The 25545-nt window shown below is 47.0% G+C and overlaps 1 protein-coding gene across 1 annotated transcript in view; it reads left to right on the forward strand.

The window, feature by feature from the left end:
* The window catches only part of noc4l (nucleolar complex associated 4 homolog), a 53534-nt gene that overhangs the window by 15596 nt on the left and 12393 nt on the right, over positions 1-25545 (forward strand). Inside the window, exons 5-8 of the mRNA XM_078227170.1 lie at positions 12972-13121; positions 13211-13313; positions 15666-15700; positions 18294-18344. Coding sequence (XP_078083296.1) covers positions 12972-13121; positions 13211-13313; positions 15666-15700; positions 18294-18344 — 339 coding nt within the window. The remainder of the gene's footprint in view (positions 1-12971; positions 13122-13210; positions 13314-15665; positions 15701-18293; positions 18345-25545) is intronic.

The following is a 25545-nucleotide window of genomic DNA, read 5'->3' on the forward strand; positions in this document are numbered from 1 at the left end:
ACGTGGCGGTAAAATGTTGTGATCCTTTGCCAGACCCCCAGGTTTTTGGTAAGAGTCCGTTGGGGCCAATAATGTTGTAAAGCTCCGTAATTCCGGTATGAAAACTATACTTAGCTCGTTGAGAGCAAAGGCCGGGAAATTCAACACCAGACAGACCTTGTAGACTTTGAGATTCCAAACACTTACTCAGAAAATGGACGGCACGGTGGTTAGCGCTGCTGCCTCACAGCACCAGGGACCCGGGTTCAATTCCCGGCTTGGGTCACTGTCTGTGCGGAGTCTGTAAATTCTCCCCGTGTCTGTGGGGGTTTCCTCCGGGTGCTCCGGTTTCCTTCCACAGTCCGAAAGACGTGCTGGTTAGGGTGCATTGGCTATGCTAAATTCTCCCTCAGTGTACCCGAACAGGCGCCGGAGTGTGGCGACTAGGGGATTTTCACAGCAACTTCATTGCAGTGTTAATGTAAGCCTTACTTGTAACATTAATAAATAAACCTAACTTAAAAACTTAAAGTCACAAGATTCTATGGGTTTTGAAGAAATAAACTTTACAGGGTCGCAAAGATAAAACAATTTATAATATCTGTCTTATACTGTAACATTAAGGTAAATATGAGGTTGTGAATTAACAAGTAAACTGTGAGCAAACACACCCCACAACAAGTAAATGACAGATGCAACCAAGACGGAGTCCATGGATTTCTCAACAACGTGTCCAGATTTCAGCTCTCATTGTCCACTGAAACTCTGTCTCACTCACAAGGAATTCCGGTCTTCATCTTCGAAGATCTAACCTGACGGTTCTCTTCACAAGGCACTCTGAATTCGGGCGGCACCTACAACAACCCACCTGGCAGTGTTCCTATCTCTACCCCTGAGATTCTGTTCCCCTGGGTTCCTGAGCCTGCACTCAAGTGCCAAATCACAAGCACAGCTTCTGCTCTACCAAGCAGAATGCTACTGCTCCAAAGGGGATGCCTTCATCCCAAAAACCTACAGCACCAGCCTTTGGCTGCCTCCTTTGCTTAGGGACCTGTCTCTGTCCCCTCCCGGGGATATCCTTTCGGGCCCTCTCCCTGTCCTCTGCCTGGGAGCTTGGTCTTCCGTGGCACTCTGTTCCCTGGGTCTTGCACCATTTTTCTTTATGTACAGGTGTGCTGGTTCAAAACATTGGGACTACGGGTGCACAAAACATAAGAACATAAGAAATAGGAGCAGGAGTAGGCCATCTAGCCCCTCGAGCCTGCCCCGCCATTCAATAAGATCATGGCTGATCTGACGTGGATCAGTACCACTTACCCGCCTGATCCCCATAACCCTTAATACCCTTACCGATCAAGAATCCATCCATCCGCGCTTTAAACATATTCAGCGAGGTAGCCTCCACCACCTCAGTGGGCAGAGAATTCCAGAGATTCACCACCCTCTGGGAGAAGAAGTTCCTCCTCAACTCTGTCTTAAACCGACCCCCCTTTATTTTGAGGCTGTGTCCTCTAGTTTTAACTTCCTTACTAAGTGGAAAGAATCTCTCCGCCTCCACCCTATCCAGCCCCCGCATTATCTTATAAGTCTCCATAAGATCCCCCCTCATCCTTCTAAACTCCAACGAGTACAAACCCAATCTCCTCAGCCTCTCCTCATAATCCAAACCCCTCATCTCTGGTATCAACCTGGTGAACCTTCTCTGCACTCCCTCCAATGCCAATATATCCTTCCTCATATAAGGGGACCAATACTGCACACAGTATTCCAGCTGCGGCCTCACCAATGCCCTGTACAGGTGCATCAAGACATCCCTGCTTTTATATTCTATCCCCCTCGCAATATAGGCCAACATCCCATTTGCCTTCTTGATCACCTGTTGTACCTGCAGACTGGGCTTTTGCGTCTCATGCACAAGGACCCCCAGGTCCCTTTGCACGGTAGCATGTTTTAATTTGTTTCCATTGAGATAGTAATCCCATTTGTTATTATTTCCTCCAAAGTGTATAACCTCGCATTTCTCAACGTTATACTCCATTTGCCATATCCTCGCCCACTCACTCAGCCTGTCCAAATCTCTCTGCAGATCTTCTCCGTCCTCCACACGATTCACTTTTCCACTTATCTTTGTGTCGTCTGCAAACTTCGTTACCCTACACTCCGTCCCCTCCTCCAGATCATCTATATAAATGGTAAACAGTTGCGGCCCGAGTACCGATCCCTGCGGCACGCCAAAAGCTGCGAGGCCTGTCTGGAGTTGAACTTCCCAACCTTTGCTCTCAACGAGCTAAGTATAGTTTTTATACCGGAATTATGGAGCTTATCCGGGATGGGGTTGGGAGAGAGTCTCAACTGATGAGGGGGTGGACACACACACTGATGTTACGCGATTATAGAATCATAGAATCCTATAGTGCAGAAGGAGGCCATTCAGCACATCGAGTCTCCACCAACCACAATCCCCATAACCCTGTGCATTTACCCTAGCTAATCCCCCTGACACTAAGGGGAAATTTTTAGCATGGCCAATCCACCCAACCCGCACATCTCTGGACTGTGGGAGAAAACCGGAGCACCCGGAGGAAACCCACGCAGACACAGGAAGAATGTGCAAACTCCACCCAAGCCGGGAATCGAACCCGGGTCCCTGGAGATGTGAGACAGCAGTGCTAACCACTGTGCCACCGTGCTGCCCACGCCATTGACTACAGAAGTGCAGCAGGCATCAGTGGTAGGCGAGTATATTTACAATGAGTCAGGCCATTCAGCCCCTTTAGCTCCCCTATCCATGCAAACCTCGCATTGCAGCATCTCGATGCATCAAGAATCTTTCTGCCTCCCGGCTCCCAAGATCGTTGCGGGCATTAATCGCGCTTTGCCTACTCGCGCTCTTTTACACCAATCCCATGGCTGCCTTTCTACCATTTGGTGTCTTGGATTTAAAATAAGTCAGTCTGCCCTCTGATTGGACTGATTAAACCATTGATTTATTATTGTCACATGTATTGGGATACAGTGAAAAGTATTGTTTCTTGCACGCTATACAGACAAAGCATACCGTTCATAGAGAAGGAGAATGTAGTGTTACAGTCACAGCTCGGGTGTAGAGAAAGATCAACTTAATGTGAGGTAGGTCCATTCAGAAGTCTGATGGCAGCAGGGAAGAAGCTGTTCTTTGGTACGTGACCTCCGACTTTTGTATCTTTTTCCCGATGAAGGAATTAAGATGGGGATTCCTCCATTAAGCAAGTGTTTGTCTGTAGCGAGTGTCAGTATTAGTCTCACTTTGAGTCACATGGGGTAAATTCCGATGTCGTATAATTTTTGAAAAGAACAAAGAACAGTACAGCACAGGGACAGTCCCTTCGACCCACCTAGCCTGCGCTGACACATGACACCTTTCTAAACTAAAGATCTATTGCCTCTACGCGGTCCGTATCCCTCTATTCGCTGTCTATTCATGTATCTGTAAAGATGCCTTTTAAACGTTGCTTTGTATCTGTTTCTACCATCTCCTTTGTATGCGTATTTATTAGTGTCAACAAGTAGGCTTACATTAACACTGTGTTGTAGGGAAATATCCCTTACCAGTGCAGAATAGAAGTTGAGTCGCAAATCAAGGTTCAAAGCGTGTCTTTATTGTACAATTACTGGGATCCCAGGGAGACCCCCGTAGCCAGCTCAGAAACAGTGGCTTGGCCACGTTGATCTCAATTAAATCACATCAGCTCTGGATCTTTATAGGGATCCAAAATTCGCGCGGGAACATTTGATTATGCCTTTTTTTTTACACAATGTATAAAGTGGTCTGTCAGTTTCAAAAGTCCCTAGGAAGTTTCATGGATTAGCATTTGTATGGTGTGTGTTCGTGTTAATGGGATTACTTGGTCCTGCCCCGGTGTCTAAATGCGTTTCCCATTACCATCTCTATGTGTCCTCTTATTTAAATTGATCCTATTGTTCCGTGTCTGTGTTTCCTGCTTGTGAGATTGAGTGTTAATGTCATCCTGTCCTGTTGGGTGTCTGGGGTATTTCATTCTTAACCTTTTATCCTTATCTCTTAGTTTATCAGATTTTTATGTCTGCCTTGGCCAGTTTAAAATGCAGCTACGCGCTGTTGCTAGGCAGATTAGGGATCTTCCGTAGTTTCTGAAATTCGTGAGTCTCTCAGCTGTGCAGGGGGGGACCCGATCGAATATCCATCCGGGGGTGCCCCTCTGCATTGTTGGCCCGTTATGAGTGGTGCCAATTAGTCCAATAAAAATATGTTTGATGATACAAATATGGTTTTCTGGAAAATTTCCTCCTTCAGTCCCTCCTCTCGTCCAGGGGGTGCCATTCATGGCTGACCCCCCATGGACGACCTTCAGAGGAACAGTGATTTGTACAGCTGTTGTCCTTGCCGTTGTTCCTCCTCTTCTGTGTCGTTGTTAAGTTCTTGCATCTGGATACTGGCAGTGGGTAGCATTCTTGATGTAATATTTGCACATATCACTTTAATACAGGTTAGGCCAAGGCAGAGTGTGAACAGGATGGCTACCACTAGGATTAATCCCTTCATAATATATGCTCCCCAAACTGTGTTAAACAGCCATCCTAACCACCCATCAGTCCCTGTTAACCCCTGTTTAAAGTTATCCAATTGCTTTTGTATCCCGGACATGGCTGCTGTTATGTTTAGTGTCTTGTCGTGTACGTATGTGATGCATTTTTTTTCTTGATGATGGTGCATACCCCCCCTTGTCTGGCTAGCTGATAGTCCACCGCATATCTCGTTTGTTGTGTGTATAGTCTGAGTTCTGCGAGTTCTTGGTCAATTGCGCCTAATGCTTGTAGGGTGTTTCCTAAAATGGTCAGTCCACATATGAAGAAGTTCCTATTACTGGCACTGATCACCCCTGCGGCGCCTCCCAGGGATAGTGTCCCCAGAAATCCATATCCTAAAGAAGACCCTAGTGTGACAGGGGCCTGCCAGTCGGAGCAAAATTCTGCGCTGATGGCCCTGGTCACTATGCGTTTCTGGACATGCCCTTCACTTGGGCATGGAACCGTGAGAGGTCTGATTGTCCCTACGGAAAAGAACCTTGGAGGCCTGTCTGTGGCCGTCATATATACATTTTTAAATAAAAACACGTACCCGTCTTTAACCCGATAACATGCATTACCCCGGGGTCGTTTGACCGCATGGCCCCATCTTGTGGAACCTTCCCTCCCCCTTGACTGTCCACTTGATTGTACCTCTTGGCGAGAATCAAATGGATATGTCCCCGAGGCTGAGCTTACGTGGGTGCCGTTGCACTTGCCACACATAAGCTGCCTACCCGCGGTGACTGCAATGCATTTTTGTTGCTTGCAGTCACAAGTGAAGTGTCCTTCCCGGACCCGGCACTCCTGGAGAGCACAATGTGCCTCAGCGCACGAATCATTTTTAGGGACAAAGGCATGCACGCACCCCCATCCCTCTCCCTTAAAACATTGTGGGTAGTTCCCATGTGTCTCCTCCGGTTGGGGTCCCGTCCCCCTTAGAATTCCCGGCTCAGTGAGCTCTACACACCTTCCTTGTATCCCTTGCTTAAAGTACCCAATATGTTCTTTGCAGGGTGCCCCCGATGTGTCAATAGTGAATAACTCTTGTGGGAGCCACCCTGGTGTTGCGATGAATAGGGAGTTTACTGATCGCGCTGAGGGGTAACAAGCGGTCCTATTCCCATAGATCTGGATGTGTGTTTTCAGGAATAGGTTTCCTTCCATGATTGGTGGTTCTGCTCCCCTAACCCCCATATGTTGGAGTGTATTTACAATGGTCAGGGTTATTATCAGATATGTCCCTGTTCCCATATCGCTCTTTTTTTTTCAACAGTATTTTACAATTACAGTATATACAGAAAATAAACAGGCAATCAAATTAAAAGTAGTTGGTTCCGACGTCTTGATAGTAGATCTGGTCCTGGTTCCTGTGGAAGTTGAATGAGCAAAACGGTATTTTTTAGTTCATTTGTCCTCATATAGTTTTAATTGGGTCCAGTGTTTCCAGACCCCCTGTCCCCTTATATCTATACAGGCACAGGTATCTCCGCTAATAATGACCTCGTAAGGTCCGTGCCATCTTGGGGCAAATCCTGGTTTTGCAGGAAGCACTTTTGTTAATACCCGGCTCCCGGCTTTTGGGACTTCTGGTAATATTTCTGAGTCCCCCTCTGCGTCGACCTGTGCCTGATTAGAAATTACGGACCGGCACATCCCCTTCAATTGGGTGCTAAGGTCTCGGATGTATTGTCGGATACATCCATTCATTTGTATGTAGTCTTATCAAAAGACATCGCTTTCCCCATTAAAATCACATGCCATACAGTTCCGATCTTTATATGAGTACTCTTACACTATCTCTAATTTGATCATTTGTTTGCGTGCAAGCGCTACACCACAGTACTTCACAAAATAATTATGTCTTTATCAATGCCCAATATAGTATATGAATATATCATACAAAGTTGGTTAAGGCTTTTCAGGATTTGATGTTATTCTTGTGTCTATATGGCAGTGCTATACTGTATAATAAAAATAATCAAGCGGCAGTTGTATCATACCACTTTACACATCGTACCCGTGATATCCAAACCCTTTTAATTTAAGCCGTTTCTTTTTTTAAACTGAGCTCCAGATCGAAACCCCCGCACTCTAGGAAAAGTAACAGGCGCCGAATCAAAATCAAAGCAGGTACAATACATACCAGTTATTTGATTAGGAACATTTTGGTTTCTTAACTGGCTAGGTTTTAAGCTTTGCAGTGCTTTTATATTTGGCAAACCTTGAACCTTGATGGCTCATGAAATTCCGACGGCAGTACATAATTTTAACTAGTTCAGAATACTAAACTATCTGACGTTCGCAAATCGCGATATTCTGCGATTAATGCTGTATTTCACTGACTTGATACACTTTAAACTAATTCATAGACCTCAGTCTTTTGTTCCTGCTTTTCTACCTTTCCACAAAATAACTTATTTTCTTCTCTTAACTCCTCAACTAACTCTTATAATTTCTACTTCAAGACAAAGGAAAGAGCACATGCTTCCTTCCAAGGTTTAAATCCTTTCTTAACATTAAAACAAACAACAACAAAGCATCCACGCAACCACTTTGTTTAAACACACACACACACACATGGAAGCTTCCAAAAGTCATTCCACAGTACATCCTTTTTCATTCAAACTTATCATTTCAGACTGGGATGAGTGTAAAACATTCAAAGAGAATACAGAACATTGATTAAGACAATCGCTTTTATTCTTCTTTCTTCCAAACTGTAATTAACTCAAAGCAGAAGTAAATTCAAGAAATCCTATCACTTTAATCTTTAACAGTTTTAACACTCTCCCAGCCCCCTGAGGCTAAACCAAGGTGCAATACACTGCACCCACTGCCTGTAGCAAACATTCCACAGGAACAAAGAGCTCCCTGCTCTCAATCTAATTACAACAACAACCACCTACATTGGACAAGCTACCAGATCTCACAAACACACTGAAATACAAAAACTAAGATCTCTCCTATCCATCTGCTGCCTTTCCCCTGGCGTAAAAGGCTTATAGGTTGCCTTTGGTTGTGCTAACGTCCCTCCTCTCGTGACTGGCGCTAGATTATAATTTTCTACGTTTTCTTCTGATGCTGGAGTGGCTGTATGTTTCTGCACTGACTCGTATGGGCGCCGAGGGTCCGTTTCCTCTGATCTCTGCGTTATCTCCGCAGTGTGGTTTCTGTATTCTAATTCCCTCACTCTCTCCTGTAATACTTTAATTTGTTCTGTCTCTTTGTGTCTCTCCTCCATTGAGGCATTTACTTCCTCAATTAGTCCAGCTAACTGGGTCACTAATATTACTCCCATTACTTTTGTTTTGTCCCGTTTAACTCCGTCTACCCACTTTCTTTGATCTTCTAAAGTTTGTGATGCGTTCCACCCGTTCCGTTTCATCTTTGCAACAATCGCTTCTCTGGCTAACAGATACTTCAAAATGAGAGCTACTGCAGTTTCTCCCTTAACAACGTGGTCTGCCATTTTTCTGTCTAGCAGTCCTGCAACCCCCGTATGCTGGCTGCTACAGTAAAAGTGCCTCAACTCTCTCCCTTATCTCCTGTCACTGATACTGCCCCAGCACCGTCTGTATTGCTGTAGGGCCTCGTAGTGAGGTTCCAGTGGGTCTCTTTCCCCTGGGCTCCCCCAACTATTCCTGACACCTCACGCTTGGACTATTTTGTGTTGTCTTATTGGGATGTGTGCTGGTTGTTTAGTGGGTTTGTCTGCCCCTGTTCCCAGCCCCTCTAAGTACAACGCCTCCCGCTCGGCCACCACCCCCACTAGCAGGGTTGATCCGTTACCCCAAAACCGGGTATCCTGCTATGGGCTGTGGTGTTCCCTACAGACGAACAAGGTTATCAAACTCCGCCCGGGTCCCTAATGGATCCTCCGTCGTCGTGTCTCTTGGTCAGGATGGATCGGGTCCCCTTTTCCTCAACACTTACACACATGTATTCTGTTATCAAAGCCCCTGTTATAGTTAGTAACTGTATCGACTCTGAGGTTGTTCGGCCCTTCAGAGTCAGTGTTGTTACCCGATTTACACTGTCCGTGCCTTGCACCCTGAGTGCCTGTGCCTCTTAGCGCCCGCTTCAAAACCCAACCTTAGCGTGGGAGATTTCTCCTCTTAACGTCCAGTTTAGGGTAGGGCACCTTGAGTCAAGCACTCCCTTGTCCTATTGCCTTGGCACAGACAGCGGTTTCATTTACAATCCTGGGTTAGTTACACCAATTAGTTCTGCATGCGGTACTTATCTTTATATTAGTCTTAATTCCTGTTATCAAATAGCCCAAAACCTGTTATCTTTACCTCTGGTCCTTTACTCCTATTAAAGTTAAAAGTTACTTACCTTCTTCCACGCGGTCGTTCTGACCTGTACCTCTTTAGTGCGGACTTCTGTTTCAATTTAAAAACTTAGGCAAGATTATACAGTTCTACAAGACAACAATACTTAAAACAGACAAACCCTAACCCTTAAAGGTACCTCACTTTGAACGGAGACCTGCACTCGCCTTTGACTGCTCTGGATTTGTATCAGATTCGTTTAAATTTGATCCCGACTTTCAAACTGTGGCCATCAGTCAGAAGTCAGATATCAAATCCTGCCGTGACTACGCCATTTTGTTGTAGGGAAATATCCCTTACCAGTGCAGAATAGAAGTTGAGTCGCAAATCAAGGTTCAAAGCGTGTCTTTATTGTACAATTACTGGGATCCCAGGGAGACCCCCGTAGCCAGCTCAGAAACAGTGGCTTGGCCACGTTGATCTCAATTAAATCACATCAGCTCTGGATCTTTATAGGGATCCAAAATTCGCGCGGGAACATTTGATTATGCCTTTTTTTTTACACAATGTATAAAGTGGTCTGTCAGTTTCAAAAGTCCCTAGGAAGTTTCATGGATTAGCATTTGTATGGTGTGTGTTCGTGTTAATGGGATTACTTGGTCCTGCCCCGGTGTCTAAATGCGTTTCCCATTACCATCTCTATGTGTCCTCTTATTTAAATTGATCCTATTGTTCCGTGTCTGTGTTTCCTGCTTGTGAGATTGAGTGTTAATGTCATCCTGTCCTGTTGGGTGTCTGGGGTATTTCATTCTTAACCTTTTATCCTTATCTCTTAGTTTATCAGATTTTTATGTCTGCCTTGGCCAGTTTAAAATGCAGCTACGCGCTGTTGCTAGGCAGATTAGGGATCTTCCGTAGTTTCTGAAATTCGTGAGTCTCTCAGCTGTGCAGGGGGGGACCCGATCGAATATCCATCCGGGGGTGCCCCTCTGCATTGTTGGCCCGTTATGAGTGGTGCCAATTAGTCCAATAAAAATATGTTTGATGATACAAATATGGTTTTCTGGAAAATTTCCTCCTTCAACTGCAATGAAGTTACTGTGAAAATCCCCTAGTCGCCACACTCCGGCGCCTGTTCGGGTACACTGAGGGAGAATGTAGCATGGCCAGTGTATCCTAACCAGCACGTCTTTCGGACTGTGGGAGGAAACCGGAGCACCCGGAGGATACCCACCCAACCCGGGGAGAACGTGCAGACTCCGCACAGACAGTGACCCAAGCCGGGAATCGATCCCGGGTCCCTGGCGCTGTGCGGCAGCAGTGCTAACCTCCTGCACTGTGCCACCTCCTCTGGCAGGGCATGCCAGGCACTTAGCGCACTTTGTGCAAAACATGTGCCTCTCACATCTCCTTTAAACTTTCCCCCTTTTATCTTCAACCTTTGTAATTGATGTTTCTACGCTGGGGGAAAAGGACTCCGACTCTCTACGCTGTCCACGCCTCTCATAATTTTGTAGACTTCTATCGGGTCGCCCCTCAACCTCCGTCGTTCCAGTGAGAACAAACCAAGTTTGTCCAATCTCTCCTCGTAGCTAATCATAGAATCCCTACAGTGCATTTGGCCCATCGAGTCTGCACCGACCACAATCCCACCCAGGCCCTACCCCCACATATTTACCCGCTAATCCCTCTAACCTACGCATCCCAGGACTCTAAGGGGTAATTTTTAACCTGGCCAATCAACCTAACCCGCACATTTTTGGACTGTGGGAGGAAACCGGAGCACCCGGAGGAAACCCACGCAGACACAGGGAGAATGTGCAAACTCCACACAGACAGTGACCCGAGCCGGGAATCGAACCCGGGACCCTGGAGCTGTGAAGCAGCAGTGCTAACCACTGCGCCGCCGTGCCGCCCTCCAAACTAGACAACATCCTGGTAAACTGTTTCTGTACCCTCCTCAAAGCCTCCACATCCTTCTAGTGACCAGAACCACTGCGGAAAAGCAAAGTTCAATTTTAATGAAAGGAAAAGTGCTGGAAATGCTGAGCAGGTCTGGTAACATCTGGAGAGAGAGAGAGAGAGAGACGGTTGATGTTTTTGACCCTGATGTGACTCACGAGCATTTCCAGTACTTCCTGCTTTCATTTCCGATTTCCAGCATTTTTAGTGTTTATCTTTTTATCAATTCTAACTAACCCGAGTTAAGATCTAACTGCTCTAACCAGGGGCTTCCTCGGAGCGTGGCAGTATCTGTTAGAAGACGGATAACCCAACCGTTTGAAACATTCTCTCTGCTGGCTGTAAGGATAGAAGCAAAGCCCGATGCAACCTGTTATTCATTTGAGATGTGTTGTGGACGGCTTGAGTGGTTTAGGTTATCGGGGTGGGGACTGAGGTCGATGGTGTGGGCCAGAGCTCGGAGTGCAGTCGGGTTGTGTTTGTTCTTTCTGCACGAAACCTTAACCTGATTGTAAGGGTGGAGACCGAGTTGAGGTTAGGAGAGCAATGACTTGCTTTTCCTCACTGGGGGTGATGTGTTCACTGAGCCATCTTCACGTGCACACGCACCTGACGTGGGAGTCCAGCCGTTTAGGACGAGGATCGCCAAGGTTACATGTCGCCAACATCGGTGGTCGTCTCGGAAGTGTATCCAAAACTCTGGCGTCCCCTGCCCTTACTCACACTGCGCCCCCTTTCCTCCGTCACCCCCTCTGCTTACTGACCCGACATTGGCTCCCACTGAAGCAACATCTTGATTGTAAGATTCTCATTCTTCTTTTCGGATTTCTTCAAGGCTTCACTGCTCCCGTTCTCTGCGATCTCCTCCAACCCCAGAACACTCCGAAATACCTGCGCTTCTCTCATTCCAGCTTTGCAAACCCCTCAATCACTATTGGTGCCTCCAGCTGCCACGGCCTTGAACTCTAGAGTGCCCTCTCTACACCTCTGCCTCTCAACCTCGCTTTCCCTCCTCGAAGACGTTCCTCTTCGACCAAGCCTTTGGTCATCCCCTTTATGTATCAAACACTGTTTCACAACGTGCCCGTCAAGTGTCTTGGGCTGTTTCATTGCATTAATGGTGCTACATAAATATCAGTTGTTGTTGTGATGATGGAGGCCAAATGCTTGGGTGGTGCTGGCCACGTAATCCTCGGCAGTTCACACCGTCGACAGCTGGTGCCCATTTCTGCTCCTTTTCCGAAATTCCTGGAGACACCTTGCTGTGGCGGTGTGATAGGTCGTTGGAGGCAGAAGCCCCTTCACCAAAATCCCTTTATTGACAAGTCTGACAACAGCATACAGAGTGCTTTCAGTCAGCAGCCTACACTCGGAGTCCCAGAGGAACTGACACGCCTGGTCAAATACAAAGCAAGAGGCTCCCCGATTGGCCCATCAATTTGGCCCTCAATCAGAGCTATCTTTTAGCGTCCAACCAAATAAACAAAATCAAATTAACTCGGGGGCAGCTCCCTAATGGAGGGGAACCGCCTGAAACAAAAGACAAAGCGGAAAGGAAACTTGAAACATAAAATTAAAATCTGATTAAAGGGGTCAGTAATACACCCCAGCCCCTGCGGTGCCCAGCGGGCATCAGCTGTGCCCTCGGACACTGCACGCTCCCTATCCAGGGACACCCAGCCGCGAGTGTAGCCACGCTAGAGGGGCAGACAGTCAGGTTGGACGACCCCCTCGGTCACCCTCTTTAACATTGCGACTAACCATCCTCAGACAGACGTAGAGACACCCCCACGCCAATGGGTGTCTGCTCCCCTAAATCGCGCCTATTTTTAAAAATTATGCTGCCTGTGCTGTATATTTCCCTGATTTGATTTTTCTAGATTGCGTTGTGTTTCTGGCTCGCCTCGCCAGGCCCAGGAGCTGGTTCACGAAGAAGCCCTCCTCCTTCCCCCCCCCCCCCCCCCCCCCCTGTTCCCGGTGGGGCCTTAATCAGGGAGTTCATATTCTAACAGGCCCACCTCAGTTGCCTGATTAAAGTTGTTACAGGCAGGTACTGTTCTAAGTGAAATACCTGGATTTCAGGGACAGTTGAGTGTCGTTATTTCAAAGCCCAGTTCCTCCACCTTCAGTTTTTATCTGTGGCTCACACTCGTGTCCGTTCCCTTTCAGTCGCTGGTTGTCAATCTGCTTCAGGTCGAGAGCGATACCTCGTTCCTGCTGTCCCGATTTCAGGAGTATTTACAGTACGCGGATCTCCGTTACTACGTGATGGCTTACGCTGCTGAGCATATCCCGAATGTCATGCAGAGCTCAAAGGGGGTAAAGTTACACCATTTTACGTTCTGCTCGATTCTAAATCCACAGCCACACCGTGGCAGTTTGATCATTGCTCTCTCCTCTCTGTGCAGGATTTGCTTCCCGTTTATCAACAAAATGCATTCGACCTTTTGTCCTCGCTTCACATGCCCAGCGAGCAGAGTCAACTCTCAAACTTCCTCGTGAAGCAGCAAAGTAAGTACCATTCAATAATGAAGCCCGGGTTACAAAGGGAAATTTGATTTTTGATCTGATTTATTATTGTCACACGTATTAACACACAGTGAAAAGTATTGTTTCTTGCACGCTGTACAGACAAAGCATACGGTTCATAGAGAAGGAAAGGAGAGGATGCAGAATGTAGCGTTACAGTCATAGCTAGGGTGTAGAGAAAGATCAGCTTAATGCGAGGTAGGTCCATTCAAAATTCTGACAGCAGCAGGAAAGAAGCTGTTCTTGAGTCGGTTGGTACATGACCTCAGACTTTTGTATCTTTTTCCCGACGGAAGAAGTTGGAAGAGAGAATGTCCGGGGTGCGTGGGGTCCTTAATTATGCTGGCTGCGGCAGCGGGAAGTGTAGACAGTGTCAATGGATGGGAGGCTGGTTTGCATGATGGATTGGGCTTCGTTCATGACCCTTTGTAGTTCCTTGCGGTCTTGGGCAGAGCAGGAGCCATACCAAGCTGTGATACAACCAGAAAGAATGCTTTCTATGGTGCACCTGTAAAAGTTGGTGAGAGTCGTAGCGGACATGCCAAATTTCCTTAGTCTTCTGAGAAAGTAGAGGCGTCGGTGGGCTATCTTAACTATGGTGATTTGGACTGAGAAGGTTTTATACTGGCCAAAGGCCTGAGGGAGAGGGAATGGGGGGTTCAGTTGACATTTCAAGTCCAAGATCACGAGAGCTTTATTGGTTTAGGATACTTGAGGGATCACAGAGCTGAGGCGGGTAGATTGAGGCAGGATATAAATGTCATTAATTAATTACTGGCGGGAAAGGTTTGAGTGAGTGGATGACCTTCACCTGTGCCTCTGATTAATATTACTAAGTTTATGAATTATAAGAGTTTTAAACAGAAGGTTTAGCCCTCATTTCTCATGGAGATTTTAAATTTTTATCCCAATTCCCGATCCTCTTTGATTACCCCTTACCTCTGCAGAATTCAGCACTCACACGAGAGACTGAGCTTTCCCGAGCTTGTTCGTTGTGACTGAATTGGTTAGACATGCATTAAAACATTCCCTGTGTGGTACATTAGCATTCTACCTCCCATAGAGTGCAGGAGGAGCCACAGCATTGATCTGTGAGGGTGGATAAGGGACGTTGGGCCTGTCAACCCTGCAGAGGTGGTGGCTGAGTGTGGAGGTTTGTGGCTTGCAAGGCAACACCGCTGCATCAGTAGTTACAGGCCCGACTCCAGAGACCTGAGCACAAGTCTGTGCTGACCCTCCGGTGGAGTATCGAGGGGGTGCTGCATTGTCAGAGATGTTCAGCCTCTCGTTAGATGTACAAGATCTCAGCACTAATGAAGAGTGGGTGTGTTTTTGCAGGTGACCAGATGAATGTTTTATCTTTCAACGAACACTCTAGAGGGTGGCATAGTGGCACAGTTGTTAGCGCCAGGGATCCGGGTTCGATTCCCGGCTCGGGTCACTGTCTGTGCGGAGTCTGCACGTTCTCCCCGTGTCTGTGTGGGTTTCCTCCGGGTGCTCCAGTTTGCTCCCACAGTCCAAAGATGTGAGGGGTAGGTGCATTGGCCGTGCTAAATTTCCACTTAGTGTCCCAGGATGCAGAGGTTAGAGGGATTAGCGGGGTAAATATGTGGGGTTATGGGGATAGGGCCTGGGTGGCAATGTTGTTGGCGCAGACTCAATGGACCAAATGGCGGCCTTCTGCACTATGGGGATTCTGAGTATCTGCTCGTGATCTCATTGCTGTTTGTGGGATCTTGCTCTGCCCAAATGGCATGACACCAATGACCACACTTTGGAAATAACTTAATTGAATTGAAACGCTTCAGGATTTGCTGAGGTTACTGAAGGTGCTATGTAAATGCAATTCTTTAATTAAGCGGTGAAAAAACATCAGCTGGGATTGTTGCTTTGAGCTAAACCAGGAGAGTGAGATGGGGAAGAGGCTCAAAGTGACGATGGAGAGATTTCAGAGCTAATAATTTCATCATGAACAGTAGTGAACTCGTGCCGCACCCTCCAGGAAGAGGGAGGAAGGTGTTGATCTTATTCAGGGATCCATTGGGATGTGTGGTGTTTGGGGAGAGGCAGGTGGAGCTGTAGCTTTTTGATTTTTGGATAAGGAAGGGCCACGGTGGGCTGAATGGCCTTCCTCCTCTGAATTCACCGTGTATTGGGCGCTTGCAGTGAGGTATATTCGTGTTGGAAATATTGCTGCTCAGTAAATAATTACACTCAGATGTGTCAAAATAATGATTTTAATTTTTCTCAAATCACCAAAATTGATTGGCTGTGCTGTAAGGGTATTTCAGATTCTTTTGCAGGATGTTAACATTGGAACCTCTCTCTTTGCAGAGAAACATGAAGCGTGGAAAGCAGCCAGACTCAAGGTGCTGTTATATAATATACTCTCATTCTGACACAGGGACTGCAAAACCCGTTCCCTTTCAGACAGGCCCCACTCCTCACTGGGTTCAGAAGATTCACCATAACCTTTCGTACACACCCCGCCAACCTGTCCCCTCAGATCGTGCACTGTATCTGGTGCTTTATGATGCCTTTAAAGTTGCTTCGCTGCCCTGACTTTGTGGGCTTGGCTGCTTAGGCATCATGACAGGGCAACATAATAGCTGAAAATTCATTATAACCCCCCCTGACTCCTTAAGTGTTTGCTACGCCTAAGACTTCTTTAAAGGCATTCCAAGGCAGTCCAAAGATGTGCAGGTTAGGTCGATTAACCGTGCTAAGTTGCCCTTTAGTGTCTCAGGATGTGTAGGTTAGGTGGATTGGCCTTGGTAAATTACCCCTTAGTGTCCCAAGATGCGCAGGTGGATTAGAACATAGAACAGTACAGCACAGTACAGGCCCTTCGGCCCTCGATGTTGTGCCGAGCTTTGTCCGAAACCAAGATCAAGCTTTCCCACTCCCTATCATTCTGGTGTGCTCCATGTGTCTATCCAATAACCGCTTGAAAGTTCCTAAAGTGTCTGACTCCACTATCACAGCAGGCAGTCCATTCCACACCCCAACCACTCTCTGAGTAAAGAACCTACCTCGGACATCCCTCCTATATGTCAGGTATTTTGGGATGGGGGGGGGGCTGCAGTTTGGTGAGAATTGATGTTGGGTTGAGAACTGAGAAGCTGGGTATAAAGGTGGCAGCATTTAGCAATCACAGTTAACATTCTGCTCACTTACAGAGAGTTCTGGCACTAACTCTGAATTGGCCATGCTAAATTGCCCCTTAGTGCCCCAAGATGTGTAGGTTAGAGGGACGTTAGTAGGATAAATCCGCGGGGTAACAGGGATAGGGCAGGGGATGGGCCTGATGAGATGCTCTATTGGAGGGTCGGTCCAGACTCGATGGGCCAAATGGTCTCCTCCTGCAATGTAGGGATTCTATGATTCTAAGAAGGGGAGAAACTGTTCCCATTGGTGGAAGGGTTGAGAACGCGAGAGAGACACCAATTTTAAGGTGATTGGCGGAAGAAGCAACAGCAATATGAGGATCATCATCTTCACACAGCGAGTGGTTAGGATCTGGAATGCGCTGTCTCAGAGGGTGCTGGAGGCTGATTCAACCGAAGCTTGCAAAAGGAAATTGGGTTGTTATTCAAAGAGAAGAACACTGCTGGGCCGTGGGGAAAGTGGGGGGAACGAGGGGAGTTGCTCTTGCTGAGAGCTGGCATGGACATGACTGGCTGAATGGCCTCCTGCGCTGCAACCATTCTGTGATTAGCACAGCTACGCTGAAGTTGGCTAATTTTCCCAGCAACTTTGGGAGTAACGTAAATGTGACCATGGTAAATGTGTGGGGTTACGGGGAGAGGCCTGGATAAGATACACTGTCACAGAGTCGGTGCAGACTCATAAGAACATAAGAACTAGGAGCAGGAGTCGGCCATTCGGCCCCTCAAGCCTGCTCCGCCATTCAATAAGATCATGGCTAATCTTTTCGTGGACTCAGCTCCACTTACCCGTCCGTTCACCATAACCCTTAATTCCTTTACTGTTCAAAAATGTATCTATCCTTGCCTTAAAAACATTCAATGAGGTAGCCTCAACTGCTTCACTGGGCAGGGAATTCCACAGATTCACAAACTTTTGGGTGAAGACATTCCTCCTCAACTCAGTCCTAAATCTGCTCCCCCTTATTTTGAGGCCATGCCCCCGAGTTCCAGTTTCACCTGCCAGTGGAAACAACTTCCCTGCTTCTATCTTATTTATTCCCTTCATAATCTTTTATGTTTCTATTAGATCTCCCCTCATTCTTCTGAATTCCAATGAGTATAGCCCCAGTCTACTCAGTCTCTCCTCATAAGCCAACCCTCTCAACTCCGGAATCAACCTAGTGAATCTCCTCTGCACTCCCTCCAGTGCCAGTATATCCTTTCTCAAGTAAGGAGACCAAAACTGTACACAGTGCTCCAGGTGTGGCCTCACCAGCACCTTATACAGCTGCAACATAACCTTGCTGTTTTTAAACTCCATCCCTCTAGCAATAAAGGACAAAATTCCATTTGCCTTCTTAATTACCTGCTGCACCTGCAAACCAACTCCTCGTGATTCTTGCACAAGGACACCCAGATCCCTCTGCACAGCAGCATGCTGCAATTTTTTATAATTTAAATAATAGTCCATTTTGCTGTTATTCCTATCAAAATGGATGACCTCACATTTACCAACATTGTACTCCATTTGCCAGGCCCTTGCCCACTCACTTAGACTATCTATATCACTCGATGGGCTGAATGGCCTCTTCTGTCCTGTAGGGAATCTATGATTCTATTCGATAACTCTCTGATAATATGTATATCAGCGGGTGTGAGAAAAGTGGGAAAAGAGAAACCCTATCGCTCCTGTACTGTGACTGGTAGAATGAGCGAGTTATGTATTGTTGCTGTGATCTGAGCACTTAACCGTGCACTTGGCATGCTCCAATAGCATTGTGTTTTATACTCATTTCCACTTTCTCACCAACAGGAGCACAGAAGAGTATTTGAACGACTCTGGCTGGCATTCCTGAAACACAAAGTAAGTTTCTTCCAAAATAATGCTTCCCGAGAGAGATATCTTTAACTCATTTGCTGATGGTGTTGTTCTGGTTAGGATCCGGGTTGTATTTTGCACGTCCTCTTCACACCTGCAGCGTGAGTTCATTTGCATGTTTGCAGCAAAGTGTCAGATTCCTCCAGTTAACTGTGAAGAGGAAAGCAGAACTATTCCTCTCATGCTGCCATGCTGTTGCAAAGTATCTCCAGTGCGATAACGGGGTCACTTGGCTCAGCTGCTCTTTGCTGTAGAACACACTCTACTCCAGCCTCTGTCCACACCATCAGAGTATCCTTCCATTCCTTTCACCCGCTTGTGTTTACCCACTTTCCTCCAGAGAGTATCTGTATCTCAACCACTCCCTTTGATACCAACATTCTCACTATTCTCTGGGTAAAGGACTTTCTCCTGAATTCCCAGTTGGTGACTATCATAAGATAAAGGAGCAGAATTAGCCCATTCAGCCCATCGAGTCCGCTCCGCCATTCGATCATGGCTGACATGCTCCTCATCCCCATTTTCCTGCCTTCTCCCCAAAACCCTTCAACCCACTCCCAATTAAAAATCCATCCAACTCCTCCTTAAATTTACTCACTGTCCCAGCATCCACTGCACTTTGGGGTAGCGAATTCCACAGATTCACAACCCTTTGGGAGAAATAGTTTCCCCTCAACTCTGTTTCAGATTTGCTAAAATTTGTTTTAAATATGACCCCAATTCTGGTTACACCCAGATCTATCCAATCAAATCCCTTCCTAATTTTGAATCACCCCTAGGGGCGGCACGGTGGCACAGTGGTTAGCACTGCTGCTTCACAGCTCCAGGGTCCCGGGTTCGATTCCCGGCTCGGGTCACTGTCTGTGTGGAGTTTGCACATTCTCCTCGTGTCTGCGTGGGTTTCCTCCGGGTGCTCCGGTTTCCTCCCACAGTCCAAAGATGTGCGGGTTAGGTTGATTGGCCAGGTTAAAAATTGCCCCCGAGAGTCCTGGGATGTGTAGGTTAGAGGGATTAGCGGGTAAATATGTGGGGGTAGGGCTTGGGTGGGATTGTGGTCGGTGCAGACTCGATGGGCCGAATGGCCTCCTTCTGCACTGTAGGGTTTCTATGTTTCTATGTTTCAATCTTCTCTTTATTCTAGAGAAAAGAGCCTAGTCTGTTCAATCTTTCCTGGTAAGTATGACCTCTCGGTTCTGGGATCATAAGACTATAAGTTATAGGAGCAGAATTAGGCCATTCGGTCCATCGAGTCTGCTCTGCCATTCAATCATGGCTGATAGGATTCTCATCCCCATTCTCCTGCCTTCTGCCCATAACCCTTCATCCCCTTATTGATCAAGAACCTATCTATCTCTGTCTTGTGAATCATTTTTTACACCTCCTATGCCTCCGTAGCCCTGTTCTAATCAGAGCTGAACACAGTGTGACCACGGTTCATAGAACATAGAAAAGCTACAGCACAAACAGGCCCTTCGGTCCACAAGTTGCGCCGAACATGTCCCTACCTACTAAGCTTACCTATAACCCTCTACCTTACTAACTTCCATGAACTTATCCAAAAGTCTCTTAAAAGATCCTATCGAATCCGCCTCCACCACCACTACTGGCAGCCGATTCCACGCACCCACCACCCTCAGTGAAAAACTTACCCCTAACATCTCCTCTGTACCTACTCCCCAGCACCCTAAACCTGTGACCTCTTGTGGCAACCATTCCAGCCCTGGGTAAAAGCCTCTGAGAATCCACTCTATCAATACCTCTCAACATCTTATACACCTCTATCAGGTCACCTCTCATCCTTCACCTCTCCAAGGAGAAAAGACCTAGCTCTCTCAACCTATCCTCATAAGGCATGCCATCTAATCCAGGCAACATCCTTGTAAATCTCCTCTGCACCCTTTCTATGGCTTCCACATCCTGTCTGTAATGAGGCGACCAGAACTGGGCACAGTACTCCAGGTGGGGTCTGACCAGGGTCCTATACAGCTGCAGCATTATCTCCCGATTTCTAAACTCAATTCCTCTATTGATGAAGGCCAGTATTCCATATGCCCTCTTAATTATAGCCTCTACCTGCGACGCTGCTTTGAGTGTCCTATGAACCCGGACCCCAAGATCCTTCTGATCTTCCACACTGCCAAGCGTCTTACCCTTAATATTATATTCTTTCATCCTATTCGACCTGCCAAAATGAACCACCACCCACTTATCTTGTTCAGTGCAAGTTTAACGGGGCTTCTTGTGCTGTTATGAGTTATCCCTGCTTTCTGGCTTTGATGTTGGGAGTGAGTGGGGGATGAGTATCATAACTGGAAGTATTCTCATGAACTTCTGTTTGGTTTTGAATCAATCTACCTGAGGTACAAGGCTAATGAGCTCCACGAGTCTCTGTATTGATTAGTCTGTGGGACTTTGGTCGATTCCCGTCTCTGCGAGTGGGTGAGCTGTTGTTTTGAAACTTTTCAAGGTATTTTGAGCAGTAAACAGGATGTGTATTTCTGCAACATTGCAGAATTCTGGTGTTGGTGATGTTGTAATCGTTATGGAAAACAGTTTAACACTGATTTAAATTTACGGTTAAACAAATTCACCGTTTTGTAAATACTTGAAGAGGAGATATATTCAGGACTGTGGGGAAAGAGGGAAGAGTTTTATTTTCTTTATTCTTTGATGGGGTGTGGGTGTCACTGGCAACACCAGCATTAGTTTAAGTTTAAAATTAAAGTTTAAAGTGTATTTATTAGTGTCACAAGTAGGCTTACATTAACACTGCAGTGAAGTTACTGTGAAAATCCCCTAGTCGCCACACTCCGGCACCTGTTCGGGTACACTGAGGGAGAATTTAGCACGGCCAATGCACCCTAACCAGCACGTCTTTTGGACTGTGGGAGGAAACCGTATCAGTTTAGAATGGAAAGATGTAGAGGGTAGCCTGCTCTCACGCTGTGACTGCACCTTTGGCTTATCTACTAGCGAGATAGATTTAACATAAAAAGGGACTGATTAGCGATATGACAACCTCAACCACGAGGTGATCATTGTAGAGGGGAAGATAGAGTATCTTGATATAGTTAGACTTATTTAAAGTTTATTTAATAGTGTTACAAATAGGCTTACATTAACACTGCAATGAAGTTACTGTGAAAATCCCCTAGTCGCCACACTCTGGCGCCTGTTTGGGTACACTGAGGGAGAATTTAGCACGACCAATGCACCTAACCAGCACGTCTTTCAGACTGTGGGAGGAAACCGGAGCACCCAGAGGAAACCCACGCAGACACGGGGGGAACGTGCAGACTCCCACAGACAGTGACCCAAGCCGGGAATCGAACCCAGATCCCTGGCGCTGTGAGGCAGCAATGCTAACCACTGTGCCAGCCCATCTCTAATTGCCCTTCAACTGAGTGGCTTGCAAGGTCATTTCAGAGGGTAGTTTAGAGTCAGCCATACTGCTGGCCTGCATTTATTGCCCAACCCTAACTGCCCTCCATTTCAGAGGGAAGCAAAGAGTCAACCACATTGCTGTGGATCTGGAATCACATGTCGGCCAGACGACACGGACGCTGGGGTGAAGAGGGGTTTTTGAGTGACAGTGTGAGGGAGCTGTATTAATATCAGTAGAGACACAGTCAGTAACATAGGGTGCTGGTGGGGGGAGAGGAGTTACTGAGTGACAGTGTGAGGGAGCTAGATTAACATCAGTAGAGATACAGTCAGTAACACGAGGCGCTGTGTGAGAGGGGTTACTGAGTGACAGAACATTGGTAAGAACATTGGTCAGAACATTGAATACAGGAGTTGGGATGTCTTGTTGAAGTTGTACAAGACATTGGTAAGGCCACACTTGGAATACTGTGTACAGTTCTGGTCACCCTATTATAGAAAGGATATTATTAAACTAGAAAGAGAGCAGAAAAGATTTACTAGGATGCTACTGGCACTTGATGGTTTGAGTTATAAGAAGAGACTGGATAGACTGGGACTTTTTTCTCTGGAGCGTAGGAGGCTGAGGGGTGATCTTATAGAGGTCTATGAAATAATGAGGGCCATAGATCAGTTAGATAGTCAATATCTTTTCTCAAAGGTAGGGGAGTCTAAAACTAGAGGGCATAGGCTTAAGGTGAGAGAGGAGAGATACAAAAGGGTCCAGAGGGGCAATTTTTTCACAGTGGGTGGTGAGTGTCTGGAACAAGCTGTCAGAGGTAGTAGTAGAGGCGGGTACAATGTTGTCTTTTAAAAAGCATTTAGACAGTTACATGGGTACAATGGGTATAGAGGGATATGGGCCAAATGCGGGCAATTGGGACTAGTTTAGGGGTTTAAAAAAGAAAGGGCAGCATGGACAAGTTGGGCCGAAGGGCCTGTTTCCTTGCTGTAAACATCTATGACACTATGACCAGGTAAGGACGGCAGATTTCCTTCCCTAATGGGCATTAATGAACCAGATCAGTTTTCACAATAATTGGGAGTCTTAGGTCACCGTGATGGATTTATGAATTGAATTTAAATTCCACCAGTTGCGATGGTGGGATTGAACCAAGGTCTCCCAGGGCATTAGCCTGGCCCTCTGGATTAATATTTCAGTGACAATACCACTGCGCCACTGTCTCCCCATAACGTGAAAGGAGCTAAATGAATAGCTCTTTTGAAAGCTCTTTTGGACACGATGAGCTCAATGACCTTCCTCTGTGCTGTAAAATACTCTCAAAATTTCCTATTTCCTCTTTGTTGCAAAAGCCTCCTATTCCACAACTCCCTCTGAGCAAGTGATATCAAGGTGTTTGCTAGCTCTGCTATAAGGGATCAGTAAATGGGTGATTTAATAATCCTTCCTGTCCCTTTACATTGGGGCCAACAGGAGTGATAGAATATCTCCACTTGTGTTAAAGTTAAGGTTTATTTATTAGTCACAAGTAAGGCTTACATTAACACTGCAATGAAATTACTGTGAAATTCCCCTAGTCGCCACACACCGGCGCCTGTTCGGGTCAATGCACCCTAACCAGCACGTCTTTCAGACTGTGGGAGGAAACCCACGCAGACACGGGGAGAATGTGCAGGCTCCACACAGACAGTGACCCAAGCCGGGAATCGAACCCGGGTCCCTGGCGCTGTGAGGCAGCAGTGCTAACCACTGTGGCACCGTGCCGCCCCTAATGGGAGAGGTGAGAGTGTTACTCACATAGAGACTCACATAGAGTGTTACTCACGTACCGGCACGGTAGCACAATGGTTAGCACTGCTGCTTCACAGCTCCAGGGACCTGGGTTCGAATCCCGGCTTAGGTCACTGTCTGTGTGGAGTTTGCACATTCTCCTCGTGTCTGCGTGGGTTTCCTCCGGGTGCTCCGGTTTCCTCCCACAGTCCAAAGATGTGCGGGTTAGGTTGATTGGCCATGCTAAAATTGCCCCCTAGTGGGTAAATATGTAGGGATATGGGGGTAGGGCCTGGGTGGGGTTGTGGTCGGTGCAGACTCGATGGGCCGAATGGCCTCTTTCTGCACTGTAGGGTTTCTATGATTCTATGATAGAAACATGGAGAATAGGAGCAGGAGTTAGGGTCATTCGGCCCTTTGAACCTGCTCCGCCATTCATCAGCCAGAGGAAGGAAACTGGTACCGTGGACCTGTGATGTCGTACTGACCCCCCCTCACCCACTTAGACTGGCCACGTTGTCCAGTGGTCAGACTTACAGAAACCAGCCTTCCAACTCTCTCTCTCTCTCTCTCTCTCTCTCTCTCTCTCTCTCTCTCTCTCCCCGCCCCCCCCCCCCCCATTTCTCCTTGTGATGGCCCTGGTAGTGCGAGCGATGGCAATCAGTCAGAATGGAACTCGATTGTGGTGTGAGAAGCAGCAGCAAATGACTCGACACCCCGTGGGAATCAAACTTATGTGCTTTGTTTTATCGATAATGGTAGTTAAAGAATGTAATTGTTAAGCCTGCAAGCTTTATCAGTCAGCCAGATCATCAACGTTAAACAGACCTATTTTTTTGTTTTACAAGTGAATGAATTAACTCGAAAGCTTTCCTGCAGCCACTTGAGTCATGAGCATTGAAGTGTGGTGTGCTCACCGTTGGCTACCCTGTGTCCTTCATGACCACTGACTCCTGAAGCCCAGAAATGAGTGTAGTGTGAATCTCAGCGGGCTTGTGTGCAGCACTGTGCTTCCTGTTATTGTAACACAGGTGGTAACGCAGTTGAAATTACAGAGAATGCCACTGGGAAAATCTAGCACCAAAGGTCACAAGGTCAATGTTATGAAATTGAAATTTGATCGCCTGTGGGTTAACGTTGTGAGGATTAACCACGGAAATCGTCTCATAATCTCGACTGCTTCACCAGAGCGGCACGGTGCCACAGTGGTTAGCACTGCTGCTTCACAGCTCCAGAGACCCGGGTTCGATTCCCGGCTTGGGTCACTGTCTGTGTGGAGTTTGCACATTTTCCTCGTGTCTGCGTGGGTTTCCTCCTGGTGCTCCGGTTTCCTCCCACAGTCCAAAGATGTGCGGGTTAGGTTGATTGGCCATGCTAAAATTGCCCCTTAGTGTCCTGAGATGCGTAGGTTAGAGGGGTTAGCGGGTAAATATGTCGGGATATGGGGGTTGGGCCTGGGTGGGATTGTGGTCGGTGCAGACTCGACGGGCCGAATGGCCTCTTTCTGCACTGTAGGGTTTCTATGATTCAGTGCCTTACATCGCCATGCCTGTCCACGCGTGACTCCAGCCACACATCATGTTAGAGTTAGATCTAGCTCTTGGGGCAAAGAAGATCAAAGGATATGGGAGGAAAGACGGGATCAGGCTGTTGAGTTGGATGATCAGCCATGGTCATTATCAATAGTGGGGCAGGCTTGAAGGGCCGAATGGCCTCCTCCTGCTCCTATTTGCTATGTGATGAACTCTGTGCACTGGGAAGTGTCCTGCAGAGACTGATGAGTTGGAAAAACAATGGCTGTGTGAGAGACGGCCAGCTTCACCTCAAGTCATCTAGAGAAGGGGCAATGAATGTGGCAAGGTTACAGATGTTACAGGTTTTAATCTAGTACAGTTTCAGGGAAAATATTCCACCTTAACACAGGCCTTTGCACTTGCTATTTCCTCCGGCATTCCCCACCTTCTCCTGTCTCTGTGCTTTCGTACGACCTGGTAACTCTTCCAATTCTGCTGAGGTGTTAACCCTGTTTTA

Source organism: Mustelus asterias, chromosome 13 (assembly GCF_964213995.1).
Source record: "Mustelus asterias chromosome 13, sMusAst1.hap1.1, whole genome shotgun sequence".
Taxonomy (NCBI): Eukaryota; Metazoa; Chordata; class Chondrichthyes; order Carcharhiniformes; family Triakidae; genus Mustelus; species Mustelus asterias.